Source organism: Ceratosolen solmsi, unplaced genomic scaffold (genome assembly GCF_000503995.2).
Source record: "Ceratosolen solmsi marchali unplaced genomic scaffold, CerSol_1.0 scaffold10, whole genome shotgun sequence".
In the NCBI taxonomy this organism is placed as follows: domain Eukaryota; kingdom Metazoa; phylum Arthropoda; class Insecta; order Hymenoptera; family Agaonidae; genus Ceratosolen; species Ceratosolen solmsi.
The window spans coordinates 17,288,727-17,308,033 of NW_011948412.1; the positions used below are offsets into that span (position 1 = coordinate 17,288,727).

Sequence of the window (19,307 nt, forward strand, 5' to 3'; positions counted from 1 at the left end):
GTTGCTGTTTACAATGCGGACGGTAATTTGAAGATAATTCCGTAACGAGTTTACATATCCGTCTATTACAAGTGCGCGCGCACGCGTACACACACACACACACACACACACACACACACAATTGATATTTTTGGGAAATGTATATAACACAAATGAAATTCGTTACCTGCGTACCAAGTATTTCACAGTGTTTCCCACTCATGGAGACACTCGATATTGATCCACTTATATTTATCTGCGCGGCCGTAAGCTTTAATCTGTTGTATATTAGTAAAGAAATAAATAAATTGAAAATCACTGTGGTAATTGCAAATGTACTTGGATGATAAAGAAACGTCAAAGCAAATGGAAAAATGCATAGTAATATGAAAAATGAAGTAAACAAAATTAATCATCCGAAACCAGCGTATTTTGAAAATAAAAATATTGATGTCAGAACGTAGTCTTTTAGTTTAAGAATTCTCGTTGAATTTAATTATAACGAAGAACCAATAATTTAAAAATAATACAATTTCAGATGCACTTATTACACTTTAATACTGTTCTTAAGAATTATGCCATTATAAACATTATGTTGTCTTAATACCTTCCATTATATAATAAATTTTTCTACGTCAAATTCATAACTTTTCGAAAACTTACCCAACAAATACTGACGGACAAGCAAAAACGCCAAATTCGCATACAACGTCGATATATTTTTAATTAATAGACTTTTAAATTTAAAGACCTTTTTAATTAATATATAATAAGCATAATTATAGAAAATATTTTTAAAAATTGCATTGATAGCGAAAGTTTGAAAACCCTGATTGTCGATAAAGACAAAATATACTCGGTCTAACATAATGTCAAATGTTAAAGCTAAAATTTGACTGGTTAAGCATTCATTGAATATCAAATTCATCATTTTTTTCTAGTCTATTAAAGATCTAAGATTTTATTATTATTTTGTTTCTTTTAAGATTCGAATTAAAAATATCAAATTTCATTGTATAATTAAAAAATTAAAGAATTAAAAATAATTATAATAAAAAAAAAATTATTTGTCTGCGATATTTTAATTATAAATTATGCAGTATTAATTAGTAGAATATTAATTAGTGAAAATATTAGTTAATATATAAGCGGCGCGTTCGTATCTTATTACTTGATAATAATTGCATTATAAAGTAATAATATAATATTTATAATATTCACTTAATTATGAACAATATTACCTGCGCGAGTAATAAAAATTTAAGAAATTACAATTTGCTCTTATTTAAATACTAAGATAATAGCTCATTACACAATGTACACTATTTATTGCTGCCGTTACTCATGTTAGATCACTCTTACAGTGATAAAGTCTGTAAATTGTGCAAGCCGAATATTTAACTCAATATATTATTGATGCAAGATGTAGATAGACATTGTAGTAATGCATTAAAGATATACAAATAATTAGAGATACGCTTAAATATATATCTTGTACAACGAGATAAATAAATGCTTTAAATAAAAAGTTAAAAAGACGGTAAAAAAATTTCTTTAATTATATTGAATGCAGAAACGGAAGCCTGACGTAAGGTATTAAAAGAAATTGCCATATTCTATAGCCAGTTTTATTATTAAATAATCCAGTAGCGTTTCGATATTATGATTTATTTCGTCGATTCATTCAACGAAATCATCGATTGAAAAGTGATATATTGAGATAAAAAGAGAAACAGCCGCGAAGTATTTGCCGCACTCCGTGGCTATTAATGGGCTTGTAAAAAATTGCAAATGAAAACGGAATGATGACGGGCGTCATGTTTCCATTATTCAAGAATTGAAAATCACTGACGTAATGATAAATGGCATCCGTCAAACGTTCTCAGCATCTTTGTAGGGATCTATTTCATCGGTAGATCTCTAGTCGATGCTTCAGATCGATTTGCGCGGCGCACAAGTTTCGTTTTTCCCTCGACTCTTCCCTCTCCTCTTTGTTCCCACATCTGCCCACATCCGACAATTAAGGATCAAGAGCTTCCGACTTAATTGTGGCGCGTTGTTGGACTCGCGCTTCGTGCATGGATTTCGTTTTCGTCTATTATATAATAATAATATGACGTGATGACGGGATAAGGAAGGCTGGGGGGGGGGGGAAGGCGGCGGCACCGGAACTGGATGAAAATGTATTCTTTTTTATCGCATAAAATTACTCAAGGATTACGTTCGTTTGATTCGTCGCCGATTTTATTTAATTTTAATGTTTTTACTTGCTTTTCGTAAAATTTCCATCCTTATTTCATTTTTCGTTGTTTTTGCGCAGGTGACAAAAGAAAAAAAAGGCATCACTTTTTTACGAACCAATGTATTGAATGGAGCCATTTATGCTTTGTGTTTTTTTCAATAAACCTGCATCTTCGAAATGTATGCTTCGCACATATTACTGCGTTATTAATTATCACAAGCTATTTACTCCACGGCAAGCGTTCGACTTATTTGCCTTCGTCTTCATCGTTTTATTAACCTTTAAAATTGAACGGCACACACGATCGTACAGAGTATGACATTATGATTTTTATCAATAAAACAGTAAGTGCAAAAAGATTGGCAAACAGTCACCTACACGAAGCCAAATATACTTTAAAATATACATTTACCAAGGGGCAACTCTATGGGTCACACAATTAGCGAACCCTTTAAATTAGGAGAAAAAAAAGACAGAACTCAGTGTTCATCGTATTCGTTGATGATTAAACAACTTTGTGAATCAATTACCCTAGTGGTAGAGGATCCGGATACGGGGGACGAGGACAGAAAGCAGAAGGGGGACGTATTGAGCTCGTATGGCACTCAGGTCGCAAGGCGACTCAGGAACGTCTGCACCAGAAAAACCCTCTACAAGAGATTGCCGATCCTCAACTGGTTGCCGCGATATAATTGCCAGGACGCCCTCGGAGATCTCGTAGCCGGCGTCACTGTTGGCCTCACCGTCATACCTCAGTCACTCGCCTATTCGAATGTCGCAGGTTTGCAGCCCCAGGTATGTACCTGCCTTCGTGCCTGTAAAATTGCCTATTTAGGCGTGCCCGTGATTATAAACCTCGTAGATTTAAAAATCATTTGCGCCTTGAATTGGTATTAAAATTTGAAGCAATTTGTTTGGCTCTGTGATTATAGAATGGAAACTAATTTAGCTTGTGGATATGCAAGCCAGCCAAATGGAAAATACAGCTAAATGTGGTTGTAGTTGACTTATAAAATTATTGTTAATATAGACACGCGAGAATGAGATGCTGTAAAAAGAGTACCTCTAAGTAAACATCATACACGTTCTATCAGAATAATCACTGACTTAAAACAAATTGCAATTTTTTTTTTTAGCGTAATCAATTATGATGCTATCGCGGGCTCTAAGTTATAATTATGTCGAAGATTTAACAAAATCTGCGATAGTAGGCCAGCGGGTAGAAAAGTTTATGAAAGTTTGGCATACTTCTGCATAGATGCTTCTTCATACAAAAATAAAGTAAAAATAGTTAATAATATTCACAGCGACTGTTTCATAGATACATTTTGAATATGTGCCGAACGACGATCAATATATATGTATATGAATATTTTCTGATAAAGTAACCGTAGTCAATATTTATTAAAATGTACTCAGCCGTACATTGAGAAATGCAACCTAATTTATTATTATTATTATTATTATTATTATTATTTATTTTTTTGTACATAATTTGATACTTTCACTTTGGTTTGTATTGCATGCCGCTTCTGCATAGGCTTTTACAATCATTAAGTTTTATTTTGATTGTGTGCTCTGACGTTCGATCATTTCACCACGTAGTAATTAAAATTTAAATGCGCATTTTTTTTCTTTTTTTTTAGAGAACAAAAATGACCGAATACGCGCCTCAGTGTAAACGTCGATTTTCTATTTATAAATAAGCCGTTAGAAAATAATTGTAGCAATGGCATTTTACTATTTTTAAAAAATATTGTATATTTACATACATTATGGACTTTCATTTTATCTTATGTACGCTCTCAGCGGTGAACATATTTCTACTTGGACGAGAAATCTAAAAGTCTCGAAGGTCACTCGTTTGTAATATTTCTCAAAATTATATAGAATATCCTCCAATGCTTCGATACTAATAGCTTTTTAATGTTTTTTTTTTTTAATGTAATAATAAAAACTGTGTTTGCTCATTTAGTAATAAAAGCAATCGAGCACTCGATTCAACAACATCGAAGATTTCGGATGAAAAGCTAGAATAACTTTTTGAAATTCATGTCTAATTATAGAAGTTTACAAGACATAACTGCATTGTTAGATTAGCCATGGCAAACAAAAGAAACGCGTAGCGATCATTCATCATTAGGTTATCAAAAGTCACGCGCGAACCGGACCAATTTTATAAAATTACACTGTTTTGAGACACAAGTCGCCTTTCATAATACCAATTCTCATTTAAAAACTTCTTCCCGATGAACATTTGTGCGTCAGCTTGCGAATGAATCTCGAGACTTTTGCATAACATTCACGTGCCAATGCGATTAAACCTTCGGATGTCTCGAAGCGAATACTCACGCGTAATCAACAGCGTAATCTACAGTATAATGTAAAGCGTAATGTAACGCGTTAATTACGTAGCGTAACAGGTTGCAATTAGCAAGTAGCGCGCTCCAACTTCAAGATGAAAAGGAAATTCGATCTTTTGCAGTATGGGCTTTACGGGAGTTTCCTCGGATGCTTCTTCTACATATTTTTCGGCTCGTGCAAGGACGTGCCGTTTGGACCCACTGCCATTATATCTCTACTAACTTATCAAACGGTAGGACATCTGCAGGATCCAGAGAAGCACGCAATCCTCCTCTGCTTTCTGTCTGGTGTCATTGAATTATTCATGGGAATTTTCGGACTCGGTAAGTCGTTACGCATCTCCTTGCATTGCGTAAGAGCTGAATTTTCATTTTTCTCAGCGATGCTATTGCACGCGCGTACTTACTATTCCAGACAGCAAGTTGCATTACTAAATTTTAATGCAGACTGTGAGATGCCACATTGACGTGAGTGGTTGGTACCCTTCGCCACATACACACAAATAAAATGAAATTATGCATTAGCTGACGAAAATAGGAAATTCGATAGAGTTAATTATTTCACAATAAATTCCCAAGTTTACAAATTACAAAATACACACGCACACGCGCGCGCGCGCGCACGCACACACACAAACACAAACACACACACACACATATATATATATATATGCGCACAGAGAGAGAGAGAGAGAGAGAGAGAGTGTGCGAAAGTATTTCGAAAACACTATTTGTTAAAGCATTTTCTAAGACGTCGCTGTTTAATTAATATCCAACTCTATATCCTCGATCAATATAATCGAGTCTTTTGAATAATAATATTATCGACATGAAAATGCTCGGCTTTTAGGTTTCCTTATCGACTTCGTATCCGGCCCAGTGAGCTCCGGATTTACGTCCGCGGTAGCCCTAATTATCGTTACATCCCAAATTAAGGATATCCTGGGGATTCCGGCCAAAGGCTCGACTTTCCTGCAAATGTGGCGGAGTATCGGTGAGCACGTGCACAATGCCTCGATGTACGACGCAGCTCTCGGTGTATCTTGTATAGGTCTTCTTTTATTACTTCGAGTGAGTTTATTTATTTTACTTGATTATTCATTCTTTTATAATGGCTCGGTGTATGGCTCGAATATAATCATATTATTTACGTATATTGTAAATACATTGGAAAAAGTGATTTGATCTCTGTGAATAGCTCCTACCTTTGAAAATTGTTTAAAATGTCTTTAAAAAAAGAAAACAACAATAACAATAACAAGAAATATATAAAAATAATTGTATCGACCGTTTATCGAGTAAAATTTTAATGTACTTTGATAAATGATAAACAATGCTCGTTTTTTGGTTTTTTTGTTTTTGTTTTGTTTTTGTTTTGTTTTTGTTTTGTTTTTGTTTTGTTTTTGTTTTGTTTTTGTTTTGTTTTTGTTTTGTTTTGTTTTGTTTTGTTTTGTTTTGTTTTGTTTTGTTTGTTTGTTTGTTTATACAGGCGTTGGCTGCAACGGCCATAGGGACGGAAGAGCAACAGCGACACAGTACAAAGCACAAAATATTGAATAAATTATTTTGGCTTAGTGGCACCTCGAGAAACGCTTTACTTGTTATTATTTGCGGCATTATAGCCTACAATTTTCCTAGCGGCCAGTCTCCCTTTCATCTCATAGGCAAGTCATCCGTTATAAATTAGCAATTATTCTTGAAGAAAAACAAATCGATTATACGAGCGATTGGTAAACGAATTTCAGGTCATATTCCAAGTGGAATGCCGACGTTTCAACTCCCTCCGTTCGGATATACCAGTGATAACAATAATACGCTGTCATTCATCCAAATGTGCTCTAATTTAGGAAGTGGCATTATGGTGTTGCCGCTCATCTCGCTAATGGAGGATATTGCTATCTGCAAAGCCTTTTGTGAGTAACGAAAGAAGCCCTTTATACGTATCTTATATTATTGAAAAAGTCTTGGAGGGACAGTCGTAGAAGATATTAGCGATAATCGAATATCTAATATTCAAATAATACCGTAGTATTCGACAGACAAGTGAGCATTAATAAGACATATAGTGACTCTCTCGAATCAAAAATATTTTTCATTCAAGTATTTGTTAAATGTGTCGAATGGTACGCTCTAAGTGAGAGCTCGTGTGCTCAAATAATCAGTAAAATTATCATGACTGTGGTGGGGTCAAAATGAGGGAAAATACATTTCTTACAGCGAATGGAAAATCCGTGGACGCGACCCAAGAATTGATCGCTATTGGGATCTCGAATATTGGAAATTCGTTCGTTCAAGCTTTCCCAGGCAGCGGAGCTCTTAGCAGAAGTGCGGTGAGCAATGCCTCTGGAGTACGAACACCAATGGGTGGCATTTATACCGGTATGTATTGCGATGATTTGTGGCTTGTAATGAATTGAAGAAACTTCGGCGGAAAAAAGCACTTTATTATTCTTTTAGGCTTTCTAGTGCTACTGGCTCTATTCTTCTTGACTCCGTATTTCTTTTTTATTCCGAAAGCAACGTTGGCTGCCATCATTATTGCCGCTGTCATTTTTATGGTCGAGGTAAAGGTTGTTAAGCCAATGTGGAGAACGAAAAGTAGGTACTTTATTAATCGCTTCGGCACAAGTGTCTTGTCCCATTACCAAAACAATAATCTTCTTCATTATAGAGTCAGACCTCATACCAGGAGTAGGGACTTTCATTGCTTGTTTGGTATTACAATTAGAAGTTGGAATTGCCTGCGGCGTTGGTCTTAATGTCATGTTCATATTGTATCACGCGGCCAGGCCCAAAATTTCCGTCGAAAAATTAAAGGTACTAACACGAAAAACAACAAAACAAGCAAGTTTGTAAAATATCTTTAACGTGCAACTGCATGTGCTTTTATTTTTTTTTTTTATTTAATTTGTCAAGTTTACTTACGTAAACGCTTAAACCTACGACTGGCTTATATGGTACCTAAGTCTTGGATAATATCCTTTAATCTTTATCAACAATCCAATCTCTCATTACCTGCCAACCAGCCACGCAGCAGTTAATTAATAACGAAATAATGTATTGTCGAGCAGAGCCGTCGTGGCGTGAATTATCTGATGTTGACGCCGGATCGCTGCCTCATTTTCCCTTCGGTAGACTACGTGCGCAACCTTGTGACAAAGTATAGTCGTCGCCTGGGTAGCGAGTCAACACCCGTCGTCATTGACTGCACACATATCTACGGCGCGGACTTTACCGCTGCCAAGGTAATCGAGTCCTTGACGAAGGACTTTGCAGCTCGAGGTCAGCCGCTCTTCTTTTACAACCTCAAGCCCTCGGTGTTTGCAGTCTTCGAAGGAGTGGCACCTAAGGACTTCGTTGTTTATTACACGGAAGAGGTTCTCGACGATCTGCTTAAGGAGAGGGCGAGCCTCACTAAACAGACCCTACAGAACGTGATCGTACCCTAGCTTAGGTTCCGCGGGTTTCCATTCCGAAGCCCAGTGCGATGAGTGGATTTTAGTTAATGTTTTCGGAGCGTCTGCTCGGATTTACGGTGTCATTTGTGTCTGACTCTGTATGCGTGGCTTTGTGTGTGTTTATATGTGTATGAGTGTATACACGTGCGTGCATATACTGCTTATGAAGCATTACTGAAAATGCATGTTGAAATGTCGATTTTGAATTTTCAGCATCGATACGAGAGAGACTCACTCGGCTTCGAATCTTCTTACGATTGTGATGTATTTTTAATGTAAATAATATTATCGGTAGAAATTGGGACGAACAATCGTGAATTATTATTTTCATCAAGTTTTCAATGAAAGTTTCAGTTTATATTTAAATTAGAGAAATCAATTATATTAATCACTAACATGAATTAATATCGATATCTGCTTGCGACTTCCGAAGGGATGCCGAATCGTATTTAGACATGTACATGATTTAGAACTAGAATTAATCAAAGTTGATGTGAAAAGATTTTAAATAGTTATTTTATATTGTAGTTTTTGTCTATCAAACTTTTGATTATGCACTTCCAATCGTTAATATTTTTCTTTGCCCCTCCTCTAGGAGGGTTTGCTTATTAACGTCCTATGAATTTACGAGTCGCGCATCACCTTATCTTACATATATAATTATATACTTTTAATATTAATATAAATTATATCTCAGTAGATATACATACAATATGTATAGTTTTCATGTTATTGTATAATTATTGATTTTTCACTTAAAGTTACAGCTATAATATATTAGCCGCATATTATAATATTGATTTTAAATTTTGTGAATTTTAAAAATTGACATAACTTTAAAGAAACGCCAGCACCTTAATCGCAACTAAATCAAACATTTAGTTCTTTATAAAAAGTTTTTCTTCAAAAAGGCTCTTGTTTCACTTAAAATTCTGAGTTAAGCAAATTAATAATTAATGATGAATAATTATGAGAAGGATTTAGAATATATTAAACTTAATAAGCTTCGGTATACAAATTGTATATATATATATATATATATATATATATATATACAGTACACACACGCGCGCGCGTACATATATATATTACAAGCAATATGTAGTTATTAAAAGTACCATAGATTTTTAAGATACTCTGTGATAATTTTGTAAAAACAAAGCCTGCTAGGTTGAAGTGTGAGTGATATTCGAGAAAAACAAATTATTCACACAAAATATGTATTACGTGTATATAAAACAGTATTCAGGATTTGCAGTATTTTTATGAAATCAGACGAATAAATAAGAATTTTTTTAAATATCAGAAACAATATTATTCAGTTACTTAAATTAAAAAAAAAACATATTGAATAAAATGTATGATTTTATTGAACATAAATTATGCTTATTGATATTTAGAAAATTATACGTTCTTTTGTTCATTAGATCTGAATGGCAAATTATTTAAGTGAATAGTATTAAAAATGTATAGTTAGCCAATGTTATAAATTAATGTTATAAAATTAAATTTTATAAATGGGTTCGTGATGCGTGAATTTCTTTGAAAAAAGAAAAAAAAATATTAAAAAAAATAGGAATCTGTCTTATTTTACAAATATTACGATGAAATCTAGAAATATTATTAAATAGGAATAAATATTCATCATTACATTAGTATGGTGTGATAGTAATTATATATTATAGTAATATTATTTGCCTTAGGCCCTCATAGGTTTAATAAAAGTTTTCACCAAAAGTTAATAAGTTTATTAATAATGATCAAACCAATAGTAAGTATAAAAACTAAAAATATAATGCAAAAATATTTTTTATCTTGTCATGGTATAAATGAAATGTAGATTATTCTATTTAAAATTTAATAAGTTTGTAATATATTGATGTTCCTATAAGTTATAATTTCGACTTTTAATATGAATGTACAATGTGGCGAACAGTGGATTGATCGGACATCAAAGTGAAATAATCAATCAGTGTTGGTTAGAGTAATTCTATAATTGTATGATAATTATATATTTTATAAAAATGGTCTACTCCATATTTAATACACTTGGTAATCTTTATATTTTTTTATACTCCACATTTCCCTATCCATGATGCTTGCCACTTTATATTGAATATACACAAATATGTATGTATTTAGATTTTTAATGTTTTTTCAAATGTTCAAAAATACTCCCAATTCAATATCTTTTGACTTGTTACGTTAAAAGTATTTAAGGGCGGCTATCCTTCTTTTTCCTTCTAAAGTATATTATATTATTTATTCTTAATATTAATTCTAAACTTTTGTCGCAATTCTTCATTGCAATAAATTTAAAAATAAAATAAACATTATTACATGATTTTTGTATTTATTGTATTAGAATTGATTATGTTTATTGTATTTATTATATTAAAATTGATTGTATTGATTGATTAAGTATTACTAAGCTGGTGCCTCATGGCCTATAGCATTTATAGAATAATTCTAAAAAATCTAAATCAGAATTACTTTCTCACTACATGAAAAAAATTTATTAAATAATTGTTCAACGAGATACTTAGAGAAACCATTTTTATTGTTTTGTCTTCGCCTATAATGTAAGCCATTGTATAACGTAACAAGTGTATACATCATTGGCTGTCTACAATAATAAGTAATACTGTGATTTATAAAGTAAATTAATTTAGAGTAATGTTCAAATTTAATGATATAATATTTGGGATATAAAATAGATTAATATAAGATACTTTTATATAATTACAATTATTTTGATATATTAGAACCATTTTTCTACATTCAGATTAATCATAAGTGCATTATAATTCTCAATGAGCATAAAGCTCCGTGCAATTGCAGACTTTTAAAAATTACAAGATAATGAATATTGACGTAAATTTTTTTAATTTCTTTCACTTCTAACTTACGTTAATGTTTTTATAATTCTTTTCGAATTAACGATTATCGCCAAAACGAAATGCAAAACATTATTTTGGAAGTATCACGTGACCTCGTCGTATTTTGATATGCAAGTATCTTAGCTTAATATTTTCTAATATTCCTCGTTAATGATTTATTTGCGCATTCTTTTAATAGCTTCGACTATATTACGTATTACATTATCCTAATAAAAAACAATAATAAAGATACTCTTTATTAATAACATTGTAACAATATTGAAAATAAAAATTTTGAAAAGAAATTTGTAAATAATAAAAAATAAAATAATAATAGAAAGTATCGAAATATATCATACCAATTCCCAGAGCAAATAAATTGTCTGAGTGAAATCGCAATCTTGAGTACACATGGTAACTAATGTAATACTAATTGAAGCAATAAAGATACTTCAAACTTTCTACGATATGTCTGATTGAATTTTCATTCAATAAAACAGTTTAGAAGGACCAATTATCGTGTACAGGCACCAAAATACTTTATTACTATTTTTAAAAACACCCGAACCGGTTGCTTCATGAAAAATTATAACTTCGTTTCATTTTAACCATACCGCCAAAGTACTAAGTAGTAAGTAGAACTCAATTTCTTATTTCCTTATTAAAAAAAAGGAATCCTATAATTAAAAATTATTAAACAAAAAATTTCTTTATATACTTCGATATATAATTGTCATCCGCAAAACTAAAAAAGAAAAGATCATAAAAATAGTCAAGGAAAAAGCTATAACGGATAAACATAATAGAATTAGATATGATGGACTTGAGATTCGTTGTACGTATTTTACGACCAACCAAAATCTATACCAGTTAACTGGTAAAAATGCCGATTGAATGGTCGATAAAAGTCTCTAAGGCGTTGGATGGCAGCTGGATTAATGTAGGGATGATTCCGGCCCTTGTTCTTACCTATTATCAACGATAAATAAAACTATCATATAATTATTTCTCATAAATAAATATATATATATATATATATATATATAGAGAGAGAGAGAGAGAGAGAGAGTGAAAATAACTTACAAAGATTAGATCCAGTAAAAGACAATTATAATAGAATCTCATAAAGTATTTAAATAAAGTATAAATTATTGTTTTAAATTGTAATAAAGTTTGGAAATAAATTGAATTTAAAAAGCATACCGTACACTTGATTTGTATTTATTGCAAATTAATTCATCATAATCATAATTGGTTATAATTTTTTAAGATGACATATATATATATATATATACATATAATATCATATGACATATTATTGATGATTTGCCATAACATCTATGCAATATATATTTTTTCAAATCAAGTAAGTCGCTTTATTAATATTGTCTTCTCTAACCTTATTAAGCCACAATATTTAACAGACTTATCCATCTATCTCGATATTTTAAAATCAAATAAAGTACCAAACGTCGTATTTGAATAAAAATAGACGAATTACCAAGGCAATGCGGTGTGGCGCTTTCCTCTGACTTAAGAAGACACGGAAAACCCTTTGTAGCATTGAAGTAAAAATGTTTCTCAGAAATCAGTCTTTTAAGTCCAAGAAAATCTTGAACTCTTATAATTTCTAACGCTGGATCGGCAATAAGTCTTTCCCCGGATACGAACAGTAATTGGGACAGTGGAAAATAGTTGAGCCAACGTTCGAGATGCTTAGCATAAACGCCGATCCTTAGTGGTGCCCAAGTTGTATCCACAACCTAACATACAAATATATTATGTGTTATTATATATATAGAATTGATAATAAATACAAATAGACATTTAATGTATATATATATACGTATATATATATATATATACGTATATATATATAACCATGTAACGAGTATTGACACGAGATTTTCATTTTCAAATAAATACAATATTGAATATTTTATATTTTGTGATTTATTTAATATAATTTTTATTTATTTATTAAATATGCAACATTTGAAAAGGTAATTTCAATTTATCGATTTTTATAAACCTTAGTTGAAAGTTGAAAGCCTTCCACTCTATTCCTCCTCTCAAGTTTTTTCTTCAGTTTTTTTTTTACAAAGTATCTTACTACTCCTATATAAACGACATTAAAATATTTATGTCTATATTGTCAATAAATAACAACAATAAGAACAACCTGTGACCCATTGAGGAAAGCCAGTTCCTCGAATTTCGGCATTTTCGTTCGCTTGCTCTTGACCTGGGTATAGTCGGATATTGCCCTAATCACGGGATCCCTCACGACGACTATAAGTTTAGTTCCAGGATCCATGTGCTGAACTCGCCTCGGTGCTTCGATGGTAACAAAGTACGAGGGCGTCTTCTCCATGGTAATTTGTCCATCGAGCGTCGCCGGCATTCTATGCCTTTAAATGCACAATACAAAAATTTGCCTATTTAATAATGGAGAACTTTAAGCTACACGACTACACACGTCCGTATAATAACATTTAGTTGGATCTTTAAGGCTTTAGTTTAATTTTTACTCTTGCGAATGACGATCGTACATGAGACGGTCATTCATAAGTAGCGAATCTCTTATATTACCTGTACCAATGGAAGCCTTTAGCGTAATGATGATCGAAAAAGTGTACTTCGGAACCGGCGGCCCGAATGTCCGGATGAAGACGCATAAATTCGAGAAGTGCTCGAGTGCCGCCTTTTTTCACGCCAATGATTAATGCACTTGGAAGCTGCCTGCTCGCTATTAAACCCTGTTGACGTAGAATTTTGTACTTGAGCGGTGCATCGTCGGTGTCCTGATGGATCGAAAACAATCGAATTGACCTTATTACTTACTATTTGATTAAACATCGCAACTACTCAATCAATACAACATAATGTTTCAATTCAACTATGACGATGTCCATCCCATAATTGCCTTACTTAATTGCCATTAATTTATGAATTAGCGCTCTGGGCCTTCGCACTACAACCCAGTGACAATTTTAATTACTAAATACGAAGATGAGACATTTCATTTCATTAATACCTTGATCGAGTCATTATTCGTCCAAAGAGGCACCAATTCGACCTTAGTTATCTTCTCTAAAGTCGAGGGCTCGTCCAAGGGTATCTCCTTGACTTTAATCTCGGCCGCGGCTCGATAAAATAGCTCAGGATGCTCGGGCGTGAACTTGATCTTACGAAAGATGATGCGTCGCGACAATCCTCCGAAAATACATGAATTTTCAAGGATGACAAAGAAGAAAGCGAGAATAAAACAGGTTGCAATGATAAGCTTCTTCGCCCACAATGGCTTTTGCAGATCCATTCTCTAGTATGATTTCGTCGTATTGATGATAATGATGATTTGCACCTTTTCATTGTCCAGCTCGAAAGAGTCTCGTTGTGATCTAGCGTTTTTATTAATATGTAAATTAGAATATTTATTGCTTTTGATACGTAATGTTGTGCAGTGCGTGTAATTGTGAGGAATTCCAAAGTACACGCTAATCAGAATAAATAATTTAATGCACTCATTAAAATTTAAGAGTTTGGATAAGAATTTCGTTTGCTTATTGGGCTCACTGCTTCTTCATGGGCGCGTCGCTTAATTGTTTTAATATTTCAAACTTCCATAAAGTGAGAATGCCAGCTTCGCACATTAATTGCTGGATAAGCCTTATTTACACTGGCAAAACGAACTTAAATTTTCAACGTTTAAATCAAACGATTATTGCTTATTATTATCGAGCTATTAAAAAGTGTTATTTATATTTTCTTGCATAATCGATAGATTAAGTAAATATATTAAATTTAATTGCCGGCATTTCAAATAACTTGTGTAATAGGTATTGTATAAGAGAAGATGGAACTCTGCGCCGGTAATGTATACGAAGTGCATGCAATTGAAATGACAATACATGGAATATGGAAATAATATGGTTCAGATCAATGTTTATTTTGCTTTGAAGCATGAAAGGGGATGAGCGTAGTGTTTCGTGTGCCCAAGAACGGCTACGGTATTTATCTTTATCATTTGTGTCTTTTAACGCGTGCGTTGCCTTCATCATATTTTACATCGGCAATTCAAAACAATAAATCTTAGATAATCGAATAATTGAGGATATTCGAATTTTATTTAATTAATTTCTTTACGTTGAGAAGGTAGCGATTTATAAGCAAGAATTTACAAATCAAGCTAAAGCCGCTTTTCGATTAATTGCTTTTAATTCCATATATACATACACATATATATATATATATATATATATATATATATAATCGAAAGTATTTATTTATTATTAAATAAATAAATGCTCGTAAATGTTAAATGATTACATTAAATGATGGTTAAATGATGATGGCATGATCTGTATGCATTTAAATTTCTGGTCTATTTTTATTGTTGACTTTTTGCATTGAATTTGCTTATAAAAGCTTAAGATAAAAGTTATTACATATTTATTTAACGTTATATTATGTTTCATTCTTTTGATCGGGAAAGAAATTTATTTATTTAGAATGACAAATAATAATTTAATGTAAAATTCGTAGGACGGAAGATGGTATTGTCGGCACAATCAAATTGTAATATTTTAAGTAGTTATGTTAATTTAAAATCGAAAAGAAAAAATGATTGTTCATAATTGTTAGAATGAAATTATGTAAATCTATGAAAGTATGCAATATCATGGATGGATAGTAGGGACAGAATTTATTCAAGCTTTCAAATAGATTTAAGAATACATTTTGAATAAAATTTTCGGTTCGTTTTCTATTCGTAAATATTCGTGAAAGTGTCGTTACACTGAGAATCGTACAATTTCAAAACTTTTTTGTTTTTGGCAAAATATAATACATTAAATAAACATTTAAAAAAATTATATATATAAATGTGTGTGTGTGTGTGCGTGCGTGCGTGCGTGCGCGCGTGTGTGTGTGTGTGTGTGTATGTACCGCATATTAAAAAGCTTGGAAGTGTATATTACTAGAATTTGAAGTGATTGCTCGCGTACAACTAACTAATGGTTATGCAGATTTGTTGCAGTGTTATTGAACGGAATTATTGTCATCTAAAGTTACAAATACAAAAGTGAAAAAAGCGAGAAACGTCTTTAAAAACGTCTTTTCAGTTATGAATAAATTATAACTCCATACGCTTTACTGGACATTATGCAATCCTTTTAGGCTGCAGATAGATTAACAATAATATTCGTCTCCAAGGACCATCGTGCCTGAAGTAAATCTCATTCGACAAACGAGCAAATTATCGATATCGTAACATCCATTTCAGCGAGTAAAGAACATGACGTACTTCTCTCCCACTCAAACACACTATCAACAAACGCGGCCTCTCAATAAAACGAATTTAAGAGAGAGAGAGAGAGAGAGAGAGAGAGAGAGAAAGTTGGAATAAATAAAGTAAATGTACATTAATGTAGTGTACTTACTATGTAAATAAATCAGCACACATGTCGGAACTCGTGCGAGGAATCGACGTTGAATCCACGTTGTTGCAGGTGTGATAGACGAGCCTTCGCGAGATAAAAAAGCAGCGGCTGAGTAGTACGGGAGCGGTGGGCCGGCGGGGCGGGAGGGCGAAGACGGAGAGGGGACGCACGAGGTTAAGGAAGCGAGGAGGTCAACGATGCTTGACTCACCTGGAGGTAGCTCCAACCGTCCCGGATGACTTGTCTCGTACAGATCCACCCGGGCTCTCGTCTGCACGCGACCGACGTACCCGCGAGATCGATAATAATGGTGGCCCCGGGCGACGCGCGCACTCACAGGGTCCCCCCACCGTCCAGGTCCTTTGTCCCTCCTTCCTCATCACCCTCATCGCCGCAGGATTATCGATGGCACCCGGCCGGTAATCTAGAGCTTTTACCCGAGAAAAGCTCAAGCCGGGCAGATTCAAGCGGCGCTAGTTAACGACGAAAACAAAGCATAGACGGTCACTGCCGTTGAAAGTCGAAGGTCACCTCCTGCATTATCTCAAAAAGCCAGATTGTTGATATGACGATTTAGTAGTAAATTTGGTGCGTTTCCACGAACGCTTAAAACTTTACAGATAAAAGAGCTTATTGCTACGGGGATACAAGATGAATTGAGATGAATGCATTAATAAACTCCAATCGCCCTTTCAAATTACTTTGTATTCTTAGCAGTGCTGCACATTACAATGATCGTAATATCTTACATTTTAGCAACACGGAATACATTAGGTGTTCGTGGCGCTGCTTAGAAATATACGGTTAAAGCGCTTCGAGCGACGATTCACATATGATGACAATCCACGATGTTATTTACCTTATTATCTTATTACCTTATTATCTTGCTCGCACGATTCTGCATCCCGCTATACTTGGAAACTTTTATGTCGAAAAACACTTAAATTTTAATTCGTTAAATGTATTATTTTTTATGTTTCATTGATTGATTTATTTATTTAATTTTGTTCTTCTTAATTTTCTCTCTTTCTTCTACGTACAGAATAGAAAGCTATATTAACTTATTTCCTCTCGTCTACTTAAGTCCATAGTTTTTCATGCTTTTTACGATAAATCAACAAATTAAATTACTTCGCATTCTGCGTGAGATAAGATATGATGTTTGTTTCAAGTGTATTTTATCGACGTATTCGTTTTTGAGATTCATTCGTGTTAAGTTGTAATTATTCTGGTTAATATACAAATATTCTACTTGGCTCAAAAGTCATGATAATTTCTCAATTTCTGAATACAATTTGATTTTCAAACGTATTCTGCGCATAATGTAAAAAAATCAACAAAAAAAACAACAAAATAAAGAAAGAAAAATAAACAAACAAATAAACAAAAAAATTGAGCAAATTGCAATATAATTTTATGATTAGTAAATCACGTTTTCTTTCTACGTCAAATGTCATCAGATTTATGATTATTTTAAAGCCCCTTTGTTTAATTAAGTTTTTAAATATCATGTAATGCATATTATAAGTGTGATATGCAAGAATTTTTATGTAAATAAAAAAATTATTTACCATAGCTTAATATTTACAAATAAATATAAACTTATTAACTACCCAATATTCATCAATTCGTCAATACTTCTCATTTACGTATGTATTCTGACAATTACAAATATACCAAAAATTTTCACTATTATGCAAATAGTGGACGTAATTATTGCAAGTCATATTTGTGTCATTATCGCGACAGTATCATGACAATTAAATAAATCATATCAGCTTACAAATATGTTTGTCATCGTATATTTGTGATCACATTAAAATAGTTTATAACTTTCATAAGTTTTTAGAAATAATTTAACAGGAAATATATAATTTAATGTAATTAGCCAACATAAATATTATTTTAGAATAATTCCATGATGTAATTTTCATTATTGTATAATTTTACGTACTTTGTTTACATCTGATGATGATAAATTTGTAATACAATTTCGTCTACCTAGACGATAACTACGATTAGTCACTTTTAACATTTTCAAATATTTATTTTCATTCGAAAATATCTAAAGTAAATTTACATATATAATATATACATATATATATATATATATATATATATATATACTCATTATAAGACTATTCATTTTTATTCTCTTTTTTGATGTCTTGTGTATTTCTTACATCTAATTATGTAATTTTTACTTCTAGTAAATTATTGAATTTAGATTTCCTTTAGAATTTTTAATCAAGAATATTCCATTATTGTACTTAAATAATAAAAAAATATATTCATCAACAGCATCGATAATTTTACAATAATCATTAATACACTTTGTGCTATATACGTTAATTATTATGAAATTGACATGAATTTTTTAAATATCTTCAAGATATGTTAAACGTCCATAATTTATTGTAATTAAATTAAAATTAACATTTATAAATATCATAAAAAGATCTAGAAAAGTATTTTTATTCGATGCACAAAGACATTACAAAAACAGTCATATTCGAAAATTCGAAGCAACAAATTCAATCGAGAAGAAGAAACTTTATATATGAAATATTAGCGCTAATATATTTTAAAAGTACACATAAAATAAATAACAACTTACATTTCATCTTATGAATAAGTGTTGGATCGCATATCAGGCCAAGAACGAAAACATCGCAGACGCATAATTACAAATTTACATTATTTGCATTGTCAATCATATTTCTAACTTCATTCATCTGTCATTCGTCATTGGCCCTATTTTTTGTCAATATTACAGGATATTTTACGGTATTTTGACAAAGAACGAAGCGAAAAATGTTTCACGTCGTAATCATATGTGTGCACAGGAATCATGTATTTAATAATTTAAAAGCAGTGTTTAGACCATAGAGTTTAATTAAAAGCCGCCGGTCGTTGATATTTCTTTCAAACGCAACGTTATTTTC

At 32.3% G+C, this 19,307-nt stretch overlaps 2 protein-coding genes across 2 annotated transcripts in view; one reads left to right on the forward strand and one right to left on the reverse strand.

The window, feature by feature from the left end:
* The window catches only part of Esp (Epidermal stripes and patches), a 27,070-nt gene extending 19,004 nt beyond the window's left edge, over positions 1 to 8,066 (forward strand). Inside the window, exons 3-11 of the mRNA XM_011498227.1 lie at positions 2,757 to 3,016; positions 4,707 to 4,908; positions 5,435 to 5,655; positions 6,074 to 6,248; positions 6,330 to 6,497; positions 6,802 to 6,963; positions 7,042 to 7,182; positions 7,256 to 7,401; positions 7,656 to 8,066. Coding sequence (XP_011496529.1) covers positions 2,757 to 3,016; positions 4,707 to 4,908; positions 5,435 to 5,655; positions 6,074 to 6,248; positions 6,330 to 6,497; positions 6,802 to 6,963; positions 7,042 to 7,182; positions 7,256 to 7,401; positions 7,656 to 8,033 — 1,853 coding nt within the window. The 3' untranslated portion in view covers positions 8,034 to 8,066. The remainder of the gene's footprint in view (positions 1 to 2,756; positions 3,017 to 4,706; positions 4,909 to 5,434; positions 5,656 to 6,073; positions 6,249 to 6,329; positions 6,498 to 6,801; positions 6,964 to 7,041; positions 7,183 to 7,255; positions 7,402 to 7,655) is intronic.
* A 3,589-nt stretch (positions 8,067 to 11,655) lies between these two features.
* On the reverse strand, positions 11,656 to 16,653 carry Hs3st-B (Heparan sulfate 3-O sulfotransferase-B). Its single transcript, XM_011498239.1, is given in 6 exon segments — positions 11,656 to 11,890; positions 12,423 to 12,684; positions 13,104 to 13,332; positions 13,514 to 13,725; positions 13,941 to 14,322; positions 16,363 to 16,653. Coding segments are annotated over 5 exon segments (1,128 nt in total). The 5' UTR covers positions 14,241 to 14,322; positions 16,363 to 16,653; the 3' UTR covers positions 11,656 to 11,765.
* Positions 16,654 to 19,307: the final 2,654 nt, after the last annotated feature.